Here is a 15,943-nt window from a genome sequence, read left to right on the forward strand (position 1 = left end):
GCAGGAGAATTGCTTGAACCCCGGAGGCGGAGGTTGTGGTGAGCCGAGATCGCACCACTGCCCTCCAGCCTGGGCGACAGAACAACTCAACACTCCGTCTCTACCAAAAAAAAAAAAAAAAAAAAAAACCCAACAGGAAGAGCATTTTCTCAGGACAATAGACTTCTCTTTTAGATGTTATTTGTGTAAATGTATGGGGTACAAGTGTCATTTAGTTACATGGGTGGACTCCATCATGATCAAGTCAGGGCTTTTAGGGTATCCATCACCTGAATAACATACACTCTACCCATTAATTTCTTAATATCCAACCCCCTCCCACAGCACCATCCTTCTAACTCTCTCTGATCTATCATTCCACACTTTGTGTCCACTATACGTTATTTGGCTCCCACCATAAGTGGGAATATTTGAAAGTTGTTTCACTTAAGATAATGGCCTCCAGTTCCATCCATGTTGCTGCAAAAGACATGATTTTATTCTTTCTCCTGGCTGAATAGTATTTCATTGTGTATATATACTACATTTCTTTTTTTTTTTTTTTTGGAATCTTCTATTTTGTTTATTTTGTTTATTTTGTTTAATTAATTTATTATTATTGTACTTTAAGTTCTAGGGTACATGTGCATAACGTGCAGGTTTGTTACATATGTATACTTGTGCCATGTTGGTGTGCTGCACCCATCAACTCATCATTTACATCAGGTATAACTCCCAATGCAATCCCTCCCCCCTCCCCCCTCCCCATGATAGGCCCCTGTGTGTGATGTTCCCCTTCCTGAGTCCAAGTGATCTCATTGATCAGTTCCCACCTATGAGTGAGAACATGCGGTGTTTGGTTTTCTGTTCTTGTGATAGTTTGCTAAGAATGATGGTTTCCAGCTGCATCCATGTCCCTACAAAGGACGCAAACTCATCCTTTTTGATGGCTGCATATATACTACATTTCTTTATCCAGTCGTCGGTTGATGAACACTTATGTTGATTCAGTGTCTTTTCTATTGTGAATAGTGCTGTCATAAACACACAAATGCACGTATCTTTTTGATATACTGATTTCTTTTCCTTTGGGTAGAGTCCTAGCAGTGGGATTACTAGATCAAATGGAAGTTCTATTGTTAGTTCTTTGAGAAATCGTCATAGACAATAGAGATTTCAAGGATGGGTTAGTAATACTGACTTTGGTTAGAGCTTAGGTCTTGGATTCTTTTCCAAAATATTTCAAGTTTGGGTGCTAGTCATCTTCCTAAAAGTTAATATTATCTTACTGGATCACTAAGACTTTTTAGATTTATGTCTTTATTAGAGGTTGTATCAACTTCCAATCTTGTGTTTCCCTGTAAAATTATGTTTTGTATAAGTCTCTCTTGACCCATATCATGCAATCCATTTCCTAGACACCATTCTATTAGCACTGTTTTAATAACATATGTCTATTCAGCAGGTATCTCATTATAATGATTGGTGCACTCAGAAATTTCATTAACTAAAAGTTTCCATTGTATCTCTGAAGTTACCTCTACTTTGATAATTAATTCATCATCTTGGATCACATTGCTGAGCCCCCTTTTTCTTAGTTATTTTGCATAGCTTGTTACACAAATAAGGAATATTTTAATATATAGAGTTTGAGACTCTAAATATTAAAAAAGAAAAAAGAGCTGGGTGAGGCAGGGAAAGACTGAGGAAGAACAGAGAGTCAAATGATGTGGATTGATATGCAACTCTGCCTCTTTACCTGGTGGTTATGAGGAACCACTGGTAATATTCACTCCTTCCTGCTCTTGGATTGCTTACTGTTTTTGTATATACATTCGATCAGATGACATGTGCTGAGCACTTATCCTGTGCTAAGTATTTTTCTAAGTTTGGGGGTGATAGTGTTATACAGACCAACAAAATCTTTGCTCTGATAAAGTTTATATGACAGGTTAAGGCTGAAAACATTTAAATAAATACTTTAGCCATGATACACGCAGTAAAGAAGAGTAGTCTGAACAGAAAGTATGATAAGAGCAAGAAGGTTGTTTTTGATACAGTGGTTGGAGAAAGCTTTGCAGACCAATTGAAAATGGAAGGAAAATCTAAAGAAATGAAGGAGAATGTTACACAAATTTCTTGGAAGGTAACAGCAAACTGTGATGCTCTGGGGTAGATATGAGGTAGACTTATTCCAGACACCTCAGGAAGCCCTGTTGCTGTTGCCCAGAAAGGGATTGGCAGAGTGTCAGTGATGAGGCTGGAACTATGGATCGAGACCTGGAGAGGTCTCAGGAGGCTATGGTAAATAGGACGAGGGACCATTTGGAGGACCGAAGAGTGACATTATCTAATCAGGCTAATGCGTGAAGATGGGACTGCTGGGAGGAGCAAAGGTGAAATCAGGGAGACCAGTCAGGACCATAGCTGACGAAGCTGAGGAAGTGGCTGGATCTCATTAGTAAGTTCTGATGGTTAGGGTCATCTGCATTTATTAATGATCACATATATGGAGTAAGGAAGTAAGGAAAAGAGAATGGAGTGTTGACATCATTTACTGAGATGAGGAAAACAGAAAGAAACCAGATTGGAAAGAGAGTAAGAGTTCCAAGTTTTATATAGCAAACTTGGGGCTGCCTGTTAGACATCCAAGTTGGTATCAGTCAATGATGTCAGCCTATGGACATACAAATCTAGATTGTATGGAAGAAGTCAAGAATTAAAATACAAATGTAGAAGTTGTCAGTGTATTGTCGGTATTTAAAATAATGACTTGGATGAGATTATGTATGAGGCCAGTGTAGATATAAAAGAGAAGGCCAAAGGCAGACCCCTGGGATATTCTAAAATTTAGAGTTTAAGATGAAGAAAAAAGATCCGGGAGAAAAAAAAAAGACTGAGGAAGAACAGAGAGTGAAATGAAAGGAAAATCACAAGCGCATGGTGAATCCTGGAAGTCAAGTGAAGAAAAGAGTTCAAAGATGATTCCTTATGTTTCAGGCATCATCTACCAAGAAAAATTATGTTCAGGAGTGTTTGGCCTATTTCTTGTTTCCTGTACTTACTTCTGTTTCTTACACTTACACAAATAAGCATATACCCATATTTTAAAAACAGATTTCTACTTAAAATTAAATAAAAATATTCACATATATAAAACTCTTTTCCTTGCTCATGAAAAGGAAGAAAAATTAAACATATCCTTGTTGTCTACCCTCCTTTTACAATAAAACTACCTTTCGCACCTGTTAACTTTTCTCTTTTGAGTTTCATTGCAGACACATGGCCCTTCATAAACAACTCATTTCTTTTAACTAGGGTAATTATAATGATCATTACATGAGAGTCACCTTGCTAAAACTTGGCCAGTGTTATTTCATTTAATCTGGCTTCTTTGTCCTTTCAGAATTGCCCGATATTCTTGAACACTTTCTTATTCTCTGGCATCAACACTATGTATCAGAAGCATTCTAATGTTCAGTTGCCTCAAATATTAGAATCGGCTAGCCATCTAGGAATCCTCGTTATATTCAGAGGAGAATAAAAATAGAGATCAAAAATGCTGTGCTGGGTGTAAACATCAGTGTTGGCATGGTGCAAATTTGTTGAGGTTGCTGTTTTGCCACGTTTAGTAATAGTAAAACAGGAAAAAGGTTTTAATTTACAGTTTTGGATTCTCACAGATTTTCCTTTCCTTTCAGCCTGTTGTGATGCTCTATCATAGTTGTCTTACCATATTAGCTTTCTACTGCATTGAAATTCCCACTTACAAATGGACATCCTGATGCCTAGAGTGGTGAAGTTATTTTCACATCAGCACATACCCACATACATCTGGGACACCACTGGTTCATCTTATCTGGTGCTGCTTCTGCGTCACAGGAAATGGGAAAAAAGCATCTTTTTTCAAAGAAGCATCTTTGGGGTTACAGAGACCACGAGTGTATGTGTGTATGTTTTTCTGCCCTCTCCAACCTTCCGTGCTTCTCTTTCTCTTGCTACTAAGATAAATATCTTGCTTGTGCAGGACAGATGGTGAAATGCAGCAAAAATTCAGCCAACTTCTTTTTTTTTTTTTTTTTGGACAGAGTTTTGCTCTTGTCACCCAGGCTGGAGTGCAATGGCACAATCTCGGCTCCCTGGAGCCTCTGCCTCCGGGATTCAAGCAATTCTCCTGCTCCAGCCTCCTGAGTAGGTGGGATTTCAGGCATGCACCACCACACATGGCTAATTTTTGTATTTTTAATAGAGATGGGGTTTCACTATGTTGGCCAGGCCAGTCTCGAACTCCTGACCTCAGGTGATCCACCTGCCTCTGCCTCCCAAAGTAAATTCAGCCAACTTCTGTCTAAAGATGCCCTATCTTTGCCGTCTTTATCCTCTACTGGATTGGGGATTTCCAGTTCAAGGTGGTTCTCACTTTCGCCTATGCCCATGTATCTTCTGTCCTATAGCTCTTCCTTCCTTTACTAGAAAGGAGATGCCTTGAGACCAAATTTTAAAAACATAAAAAGTCCCATCTCTTCATCTTAAATGATTTTTCTGAAGGCTGTCTTCTGCTACCCCTCAGATTTGGGTATATGAAAAAGAAAATGATTTTTCTGAAGGCTGTCTTCCACCACCCCTCAGATTTGGGTATATGAAAAAGAAAATGATTTTTCTGAAGGCTGTCTTCCACCACCCCTCAGATTTGGGTATATGAAAAAGAAAATGATTTTTCTGAAGGCTGTCTTCCACCACCCCTCAGATTTGGGTATATAAAAAAGCTGGGAAGTTTTCTGCATTGCTCAATATCCCACTAGTGATTATAAAGTACAGATTGTTGAGTGCCACTCCAACTTTCCAAATTAGAGTTTCTGGAAATGGAAACTAGAAATCTAAAGTTTTAGCAACTTCCTCAAGTGGCTCACAGAACTTAAGAACTATTGGCTGTAAGTTCGGTATTCTCTAGTCGTTTTCCACCCAGGAAAGGCTCTAAAATTACTGCCAGATGGAGTAGTACTAGTGGTGCTTGTGCTAGTGTTGGTTTTGTGGTGGGGAAGTTAAGTGCATGACAGAAAGGTTTGTGGAGCAACCTTTCTCTTTGAAAGATGTAAATGATACACGGTAGCGGAATTTTTCCTATCCATGGTGCTGCTCATAGATACTGAAGTAACAAAAACATGAAAGGGGACTATTTTCTGTGTGGCACAATAAAAAGTTTTGGAAATTATCAAGAATGTGTCAGATTAATATTGTTGTAAATTGTATTAAATTAGATGAGTAGCTTGAAGCGTGTATGTTTAATCTGCACAGTTCCTGGTTCATATATTGGTTTTCTACTCAAGTCCTTAAAATAATGAAAGGAAATGTTGATTATTAAACGGTGTTACCTAAAAGCTCTCTCATATCAGTAATGATGTTGGTTAGTTCTCAGAGTACAGCATTTACAAAAGATAAGAATTTGGGAGTTTAGATGCTCTCTCTCTGAAATACCTTAATTTAACATTTATTTAAATCTATAGCAAATAAACTGCATACACCTCTCTGAACTTCTATATGAAAAATTCTGAAGATAAAAGACGTAGAAAACATCTGAGGAGACAATCCTATAATTTTGAATAATGACATGTACTCTGTTAACTCCAACTTATATATAATGATCTCATCTACTGTGAGAAAATATTAATAGTTATTTCATTAATATAGCTAATATTTATATAGATAATTTATATACATGCACTATAAATTATAAATATTAATACATTGGTTATATGAATATAACAGAAAATATGATGTATAAATAAATTTAATAAAATACCAAATAGGAAACATATAGTATAGTAATTGTAAGATTAATTTTTTGTAAATATTGAGTAAATGTGTGAGGTAAATGTTGAGTAAAAAAAATCATACAATTTTTAAAATAACTACTTGTTACCTGTCAGTCTTAACAGGCAGGCTACTCAAGTGAAAACTGACCAGTTGAGACTTAGGAAATGTACTGAACCTGTGATAGAGAAAGAAGTTCAGAAATAGAACACTAGGGAAGAGATTCGGCTCTGTTCACTCTCCCCGCATAGGCTAGGGTAGGCACGGGAATCCCAGAGTACAGTGCAAGTGGGCTGCGGTCAGTATGTCTGAAATTATCAAGATGCCGAGCATGGCTGAAGTACAGATTCCTCTGACCTGGAGAAGAGAAAGCAAGAAGACCTCTTGTCAAGACTCTACAGCACCCTAATGACCTCCTGGCCCAGTCTCTAAGCCACTTAAGGAGCTGCCACCAACCACGAGGAGCAGAGACAACTTCCCCTACCTGGGCCCAGGGAAACCAACAGCAGAGCTTCTCTCTCCCTCTTGCCCACCACATCTCCAGTCCTTCCTTCTAATGCTCAATCCCTCCCACAGCACCCCACTCAGAGTTGTATGAGGCACCCCAGTCACTGGTGTAAGTGCAGGCTCTAAAGTCAGACAGCTCCAATGAAAGTCACCTCCTACCATTTAGATAATCAGGGCCTAGTTTGTTCTGATTGTAAAATTCTGATAAGGATTCAATGAAGAGGTACAAAAGTTCTTGGTATTGCACTTGGCAGCAAGTAGTATTTTGTTGCTCCAGAGCACTCAGGTATATTTCTTCAAGTTTTAATGCAATGTGGTTGTCAGTGGATACTTACTGAATGCTCAGACACTCACTGGCTTTACTGATGACTGCTACCTGACCAAACATAATAATTTGGTAAATAAAACAAAGTGATAGATCGATATAAGTAACTTCATGCCCTTTATATATCTGTAAGTGACTTGGACTTTAATATTTAAATACCACATTAAACGAGGCATTTGTGACTGTTAAGAATTGAATCAATAGCTCTGCCTAGGATTGCAGTCATTGAATTTTACCTTCATTGTGAATATGGCTTAACTGGCTTAATTCCAGCTGATAATTCCTTTGTGTGAAGAAATCGCAGGCCAATAGCACATTTAAAAGTCCTTGCACATTTTCAAATTATAATACAGTACCCAACTTAATCTGTTCTACAACACAAGTGTTATCCTTTACCAGTTATTATAGATGGCCAGCATTGTATATGGAGATTATTCAAGTTTATATGTTAGATTATAAAAATCATAATAAGACATACTGTTTACCTTAACTATATGTGAATTCAATGACTCTCTACATGGGAAAATGCATCTGAACTTCCTTCCGTTGTACTACAGTTGCTACAGTTGTCTGAAAAAGCCCTGAACAGGGACATAATTGCCACAGTGAAATGTGACCTAAGGCAGAGGTTCTCCAACCTATATATTACGTATATTAGCACAAATTTGGAGATTTAATTGTTAAAGTATTTTTTAAATTGTCTGGTGGTCTATTCCAGACCCATTACATTAGAATTGGGGGAGGAGGGGAGGTAGGTGTCAGCATTATTTAAAAGCACCCAGGAGATTGGAATGTACAACCATAGTTGAGAACCACAATCTAAAACTAGAGCTCAGCATATGACTTAAGAGAAGTGAAAGAAAGAGATTAGCACTAATTAGGACTTTCTTTATGTTATCAGAAAAATAAAGACTTAAGAATTATTTTTAAAGGATGATTCTTCAGAGAAATTGAAGAACATTTCAGGATAGAAAAATATTCTGAAATTGTCTATGATGAAGATATTCTAGAAAGTAACTGCTTTGAATGGAGAGTGTTTCATATTTCTTCATTACAATTTTCAGGAGAAATTTAGAGCCATCCAAGTGGACAGCAATCCTAGGCCTGCATATGACATCAAATCTGAACTCTCCTCAAACAGTGTCTCTATTGATAGATCAAATTGTCATAAACCCTCATTACAATAGGCGAAGAAAGGACAACGACATTGCCATGATGCATCTGGAATTTAAAGTGAATTACACAGGTAAAAAAAAAAAATCACTCTTAGTCATCTTATCTGCCAAAATTAATTCAAAATTAGATTTGAAATATTATCAATGTCAATGCGTTAATTCATAAAATTTAGATAATTTGTTACATAAATCATTAGAACTTAAATGGGATTAGGGAGTAGAGAGAAATATATTACATTTCTTTCATCAGGATGTTTAAATCCAACTTTCTGGAAAGAACCAGTAGAATAAAACTCTCTGAGCCCTGTATAACAGTAAACTCAAAGGAGAAGCTCAGATAAATAGTTGCTGTTATTATGCATGCCCTCTCTATTTTTCATGTAAAAGAAAGGCAGTTTCATCTACCAAAAAGGCCAGAGTAAGACATAAACTGAGAGACGAACATATGTTCTGTGGTGAAAGTGAATAAGAATTAAGTTATTCATAGGATGAAGTTTGGTTTTTTGTTTTGTTTTGATTTTTGAGATGGAATCTCGCTCTGTTGCCCAGGTTGGAGTGCAGTGGCATGATCTTGGCTCACTGTAACCTCTGACTCCCGGGTTCAAGATATTCTCCTGTCTCAGCCTCCCAAGTAGATGGGACTACAGGTGCATGCCACGATGCCCAGCTAATTTTTTTTCTTGTATTTTTAGTAGAGACGGGGTTTCACCATGTTGGCCAGGATGATCTTGATCTCTTGACCTTGTGATCCGCCCGCCTTGGCCTCCCAAAGTCCTGGGATTACAGGCGTGAGCCACTGCGCCCGGCCTTCTTAGGATGAACTTTTTTTTTTTTTTTTTTTTTGAGACGGAGTCTCGCTCTGTCGCCCAGGCTGGAGTGCAGTGGCGCTATCTCGGCTCACTGCAAGCTCCGCCTCCTGGGTTCCCGCCATTCTCCTGCCTCAGCCTCCCGAGTAGCTGGGACTACAGGCGCCGCCACCTCGCCTGGCTAATTGTTTTGTATTTTTAGTAGAGACGGGGTTTCACCGTGTTAGCCAGGATGGTCTCGATCTCCTGACTTCGTGATCCGGCCACCTTGGCCTCCCAAAGTGCTGGGATTACAGGCGTGAGCAGGATGAAGTTTTTAATGGAAATTCAGTAATATTATCTGAGTAGCAAATGAAGGACTTCCTCCAAATGCTTGGAAAATGTGCAAGAAATCCCTTGATAAAGTGAACTTTATCATGAAGGGCTCTGCTCAATTCAGACTTTTATTCCTAAATCTTTTTCAGTGCCTGGTTAGGAGAAAGTGCTGCCATTTCGGTGTTTTCATGGGGTTTTATCTATACATGCGTTACAGCACTTATCGAAAGCAGAATATTGCTACGGTTAGTTGTCTATCCCTGTCCTTAAGGATAAGCACTGTGTCTTACTCATTTTTGTGTCTGCCCTAGGTCTTACAGGCAGTGGGTGCTTAAGAGTGCCAGTTGGTTTGTAAATTGATGCAAGAAGGGCTTTAAAAGTCGGTGACCAATGTCAATGCTTCCATAATTGCCCTGTAAAACAATCTCCTAAAAGCTTTTTTAACATGGTGATAATTGGGGAAAATAAGCCTCAGAACATTTGCCCAAGTCTCTATTAATTGATGCTGAAAATCATCCTTACCATAATTTTCAGAAAACTGGCACCACTCTCTATTGAGCACCATAATTTTATTTAAAAATAAAATATAAATGATTACCTCCAGAACTAAGACATTTTTTACACTATAAAAGAGTAATGAGGGCCAGGCGTGTTGGCTCACGCCTGTAATCCCAGCACTTGGGAGGCCGAGACAGGCGGATCACGAGGCAGGAGATCAAGACCATCCTGACTAACAGAGTGAAATCCCGTCTCTACTAAAAACACAAAAAATTAGCCGGGCAATGTGGCGGTGCCTGTAGTCCCAGCTACTCGGGAGGCTGAGGCAGGAGAATGGCGGGAACCCGGGAGGCGGAGCTTGCAGTGAGCCGAGATGGCGCCACTGCACTCCAGCCTGGGCAACAGAGCAAGGTTCCATCTCAAAAAAAAAAAAAAAAAAAAAAAAAGAGTAATAAGGAGACTTGTAAAAGACCCTAAAAGGCCACCAGTGGTAGCTGATCTATTGTCAAAGTAAGTGCTCCTCTGAAATGCCTATTTCCCCTAAGACCGATGTCTAAAATTTGTACAGGTAGGATAAAACAAAAGTACATGTTTTTTAGATTAAATGTTGAAAATTATTGATTTTTAAAACTTGTTAGAAATGCTTGTAAATCTGTTCTTTCTTTTTCTTTGTTTGTTCGTTTTGCTGTTTGCTTGTTTTTCCAGATTACATACAACCTATTTGTTTACCAGAAGAAAATCAAGTTTTTCCTGCAGGAAGAAATTGTTCTATTGCTGGTTGGGGGATGGTTGTATATCAAGGTAAATTATCAGACTCAAAAACAAAAAAAAAAAAACCTTAAAAACAGGCTATTATAATGTGAATACTTTCAACATCTTTGCAAATCTTATATCACAGTTTTTCAGTATCTCCTAAAAGTACTGTCAAGCATGTACATGTATATTTAGAGTTGTATATCTATAGAGTTGTCAGAGGAATACTTGTAGAGTTTGTATATTTGTAGAGTTTTGTTTGTTTGTTTGTTTTTGAGACAGAGTCAGGCAGTGTAGCCCAGGCTGGAGTGCAGTGGGGCGATCTTGGCTCACTGCAAGCTCCGCCTCCCAGGTTCACGCCATTCTCCTGCCTCAGCCTCCCGAGTAGCTGGGACTACAGGTGCCCGTCACCACGCCCGGCTAATTTTTTTTTTTTTTTTTTTTGTATTTTTAATAGAGACGGGGTTTCACTGTGTTAGCCAGGATCGTGTCAATCTCCTGACCTCGTGATCCACCCGCCTCAGCCTCCCAAAGTGCTGGGATTATAGTCGTGAGCCACCACGCCTGGCCTATATATTTGTAGAGTTTTTTAAAATTTCTTCAGATTGCATAGAGGATATTATAAAACTATATTCTTTTGAGGGGGAATTCAAGTGTCCCCCAAACTCAATATCTAGTTTTAGTATTATAAACACTCTGATAAAGTTAAAAAAAAAAAAAACTCATTAAAATGAATATAAACTGGGGTTACAAAAATTTTTTTTGTAAATCACATGATAAAGTCTCATCAAAATCCAAATTATTACTTGTCACATTTTCCACACTAATAAAGCTGTCTTTATTTATAATGTGAAGGCCTCACACTCACATTTTCTTAAAATGAGAATGGAATCTCTTCTAACTTGGACATGCTAATTCTGCTTACTGACAAGAGGACTCAGATTGGACATGAATCTTACATTGTATCCATCAGTTGATATACCATTCACCCCCAGCATTAACTGCATGTTTTCCAAACACAGAAATCCATTCTCAGTAAACTATCGCAAGAACAGAACACTAAACACCGCATGTTCTCACTCATAGGTGGGAACTGAACAATGGGATCACTTGGACTCGGGAAGGGGAACATCACACACCGGGGCCTATTATGGGGAGGGGGGATGGGGGAGGGATTGCATTGGGAGTTATACCTGATGTAAAGGACGAGTTGATGGGTGCAGCACACCAACATGGCACAAGTATACATATGTAACAAACCTGCACGTTATGCACATGTACCCTAGAACTTAAAGTATAATAATAATTAAAAAATTAAATAAATAAATAAAAATAAAAATAATCATACTTTTTTTTGAAAAGTATTCTCGTACTTCATACCCTTTAAATGTAACCACAAGGCTCATTGGCTGTGGAATTTCTAATAGGAGTGCCCTATCTGGGACAGAGTTTTAACCATTCGTAAATAATAAAGCATCAGAAAAGGTACTATAGTCTGATAAAAGGACCTGAGCCCTGCAGTCACAACAAATTATAGCCATGATGTTTAAAAGTCCTAAATGTGTTTAAGATGAAAATGCAGAAAATCTTGTGGAAAGGTAGAGGGTCTTAGAATCAAAGTACTGACATTTAAAATGTCCTCACCTATTTTAAGAGAAAGCACAAAGTTCTAAGTCAAATGCTCTTCTGATAATTCTTGCAAAAGTTCTTCACAGCAATGACACTGTGTTGCCGAAAAGTCCTCATGTCTGCTGTCCGTCAAGTATACTGAAGTCAAAGACTGTATATTCATATATTTCTCCTTCTTGAAAAATATTATGATTTATTAAACTTGAAATTTTAACAGTAAAAATGATTCCTAGATAGATATTCTCTCTCTTTAGACTTCAAGCTAAAAGGCATTTTATGACCACAATGTAGGCTCTTCAAAAACAAATTAACCAATAACAAAATTTGAAACTCTTTATTTCATAGGAAATTATTTTGTTTGTTTTTTGGACTTTTTTAAAAAGCTGAGTAAATGTGGCTTACGTTTACTTATTGTTAATAAAGATACATGTCTGATTGACTTAAGAAAGTCTCTAAGAGTGGTATGGAGCCAGGAAATAAACTGTATCTGAGATCAATTTCATTTAGGCATAAACAGCTAGATCATGTTTAAATCTTTCTTGAGTGATGGTAACTTTCACATATTTTATGAACTTTGCTTTATGATTTCCGTCTACTTAATTTCATAACATTCCAGTTTTCCAGCCGGGCGCAATGGCTCACACCTGTAAGCCCAGCACTTTGGGATGCCGAGGCGAGTGGATCACCTGAGGTCAGGAGTTCGAGACCAGCCTGGCCAACATGGTGAAACCCCGTCTCTACTTAAAATACAAAAAAAAAAAAAATTAGCCAGGCGTGGTGGTACGCACCTGTAATCCCAGCTACTCGGGAGGCTGAGGCAGGAGAATCACCTGAACCCAGGAGGCAGGGGTTGCAGTGAGCCGAGATTGTGCCATTGCGCTCCAGCCTGGGGGACAAGAGCGAGGCTTCATCTCAAAAAAAAAAAAAAAAAAAAAAAAAAAAAAATCCCAGTTTTCAATCTTTTGAGTATATTATATTAATTAATTAGCTAGGAAAACCATGAACATATTGTTCACTATGAAGAAATGAGGTGATACTCGTTGGTTAAATCAAGGCAATAAATAAGCAGACACTGCTCAAATGTTCCTTTATGAAACAGTTTTATCATCTACCAAACAAATTTTACCCTTCATTGACAAGCAGCAGAAGTGGCCTTGGTTTTTATTACAAAATTAAAGTCTGCCAAGCCATCCTTGATCCTCGTAGAATGGATAACAGTGAGATGCCAAATTGTCTCCTCCATTTTAATCTCCCCAATTCATTTTCTTAACTTATAGTCCATTGTCACACTTGAAAAGTTATCCAGTAATGCTTATTCCGTGTTCACTGCCATGCCGGTACCTTGAAATTGGTCATTGTGGAAGTGTTTACACCACTAAAATGAGAAGAAGACCTATGGGGCTTTCATTTTTCTGGAGAGACAATTGATAAACATTTACCAATGCACTACTGAGTCATATGTATCTGTTTTGCATCTAAATTACACACACACGCGCACGTGTGCACAAACACTCTTCTTTTGCGCCTTTCATTTAGTGCATGAATTAAATTTAGCTGGAAATGAGGTCACATAAATTTTTGCAGCATCAATGGCTGTCACATGTACTAACTTCTCTTCAACGTTCTGCCTCTCTTGAGGAACCAAATAGAAATGCTAATTATTAGAAAGTGCTTATCATCTACCTTTTCTGAGGCACTAGACACCTGCTTGTTTCATATCTCTCTTGGGATTAGTATTTCAGCAAACAGAGATTTGTACTTCTAGTGGATGAATCACTTTGTAAAAAGCAGGCAAGTACGCTCGGCTTTATTTTTTTTAAATACCTCCTTTCTCTTCACCTGGGTATGGATGACAAGCTGATTGCCCCTAGACCAGGGCATAGTTCATCTGAGCTTTGTCCTCTGCTCAATGTGCACCTGCTCACTCACACAGAGCCACAAAGAAGCTGAGTGCTATTATACGCAAGCGAGCACCTCCTCAGGTGCTAAATGAAAAGCACTTCTGGATTTCTGAGCCGTTGCTAATTTCCCTGAATGAAACGGTTTGTGTTGGTGATCATTTTCCCCCATGAGCAATCCTGTAACTGTTTAAAATCACTGAAGATGCCCAAAGACCATCTAGTCTAATCCGTCGCTCCTACTAGCCCTTCGGTAAGAAAGAAGAGCTTTCCTGTTATCCATTTGGCAAAATCCACAGATGGGCTTTATTATGTGCTTTAGTGTGCAAGGTTTAGTATTTAGTTCCATTATATATACACACAGTACTCGATAATGAGAGTGAAATGTTGGAATAAATAAGACTGATGGTAGTTCATTCCAGGATGCATGTTGATCACGTCTGACTGGCTGGCTGCATTCTCCATTTTGAGCAGGTAGTACTGCAAACATACTGCAAGAAGCTGATGTTCCTCTTCTATCAAACGAGAAATGCCAACAGCAGATGCCAGAATATAACATTACTGAAAATATGATATGTGCAGGCTATGAAGAAGGAGGAATAGATTCTTGTCAGGTAAAGATGTAAAACTCCTCACTGTACCTTTTCAGAAAGCACTGGTGTCATAGTTATTTCATTGCTTAACAATAATTTGGGGGTAAAGAAATAATCAGGGTTCTTTTATTTCTCTTCTTTTACAAAACTGTTACTTTTTGCCTATTTGCATAATCCTGTTGGGTAGACCTGAGCATTGGAAACAAAAATAATTTTTTAAGAAAATAGGTTACAAATCAGATGCCTTTGGAGACTAGACATAATACTTGAATGTGTGAGGCAGCCAGCTAAAATGAGCGGTGGACCTGGGTTGAACCAGAAAGTATGTACCTTATCTAAAAGCATTTCTTTTCAGATTTCCAATTATTTTAAACCCCCTGCAAACTTAAAACAAACAAGCAAAAACAGGGCCTGAGGGCTGGTGTAGTCTACGGGCCTCTAAATTTCAACCCTGATTTTAGAATATCATCCAGGAGTGCAGTAACCTGACGTAATTTCTTGATGAAAACCTGCATAGCCTAGTTAGTCAGTTTACAGCTAACCAAAGGGGAAGTAAATAACTTAATAGACTGGCATAACCCTGGCTCTGGTTTTGATATTATCGTTTATATTAGAAATGTAGTAACTTTACCTTGCTGTAGTGCTAATGTCAGTATTGCAATAAATTTGAAGTGTCAATAGCTCTTGACCTGTGTGGTCATTAGAAAAAAAACTCTTACCCACATACTACCTTCACTGAAACATCTCGCCACCTAAAAATAATGTTCCTGTCTGTTAGCTCCATGAAACCCAAGTACACACAATAAATAAAAAGGGAAGTTCTGCTAGATTTTAGAATTGTAATTGATTTTTAGGTACAGCATGGGGTAGTCATGAAGTGCATGGATTCTACGTTCAGACTATTCTTGTTGGATCCTGGCCGTAACACTCATTGGTGAGACTTTGGGCAAGTCACTTAGGGTTTATGGAGAGGTTTAAATGAGATAATCCATGTAAGGCATCAAGGAATTACTCAAAAATGTTAACAGTTTTTATTATGAAACTTAGCAAATAAATCTTCTGGCATATTTTCTATATTTGAAAATTAATAACATATCAATGCTTTAATGTCTGCTGGATTAGATTAAACCTGCTAGCATTACCGACCAAATGAATAATTTCTAAATGAAGAAATAGCAGTTTATGTCATGGGAAAATGGTTTCACCGTGTTAAAGTGTAGCAACTTATTTTATATATTAACACATATATGTCATACTACCAACACATGACAAGCCATATAAATTGATGCTTGTTCAGATCATCTGGGTCTAAGTCCTCTCGTTAAATCAATGTCTTCAGGTGTGTTAAATTTCCAGCTTCGTTTGACATTTATTCTGCTTTGATAAATGCTTGCAAATTCAAGACAAATAGGATGGTTTTTTCTTGTTTAAAATTTGTCTCCAGGTCTTATACGTCTTTTTTAAAATGAAAAGTGTGCTAAGGGTAAGATATATTGCCACTTAGAAGGAGATCTATAGAATTCTTGTGCAGGAGGGAAATCAGCTGGACAACTTCAATTACAGCTAATGGGGATTGTGTGGCAGACACCTCATGCACTAGGCAGAAAATATGACAGCTGATGCTATTGATTTTAAGGTTACATTAAGTCATTAA

General features: G+C 38.0%; 1 protein-coding gene across 4 annotated transcripts in view; it reads left to right on the forward strand.

Annotated features, from left to right (window-relative positions):
* TMPRSS15 (transmembrane serine protease 15) overlaps nucleotides 1-15,943 on the forward strand; it is a 133,411-nt gene that overhangs the window by 113,009 nt on the left and 4,459 nt on the right. For all 4 annotated transcript variants that reach the window (XM_077997928.1, XM_077997930.1, XM_077997929.1 and 1 more), the window contains 3 exons: nucleotides 7,687-7,868; nucleotides 10,122-10,217; nucleotides 14,171-14,310. In XM_077997928.1, the coding sequence (XP_077854054.1) occupies nucleotides 7,687-7,868; nucleotides 10,122-10,217; nucleotides 14,171-14,310 (418 nt within the window). The remainder of the gene's footprint in view (nucleotides 1-7,686; nucleotides 7,869-10,121; nucleotides 10,218-14,170; nucleotides 14,311-15,943) is intronic.

Source organism: Macaca mulatta, chromosome 3 (genome assembly GCF_049350105.2).
Source record: "Macaca mulatta isolate MMU2019108-1 chromosome 3, T2T-MMU8v2.0, whole genome shotgun sequence".
Lineage (NCBI taxonomy): Eukaryota > Metazoa > Chordata > Mammalia > Primates > Cercopithecidae > Macaca > Macaca mulatta.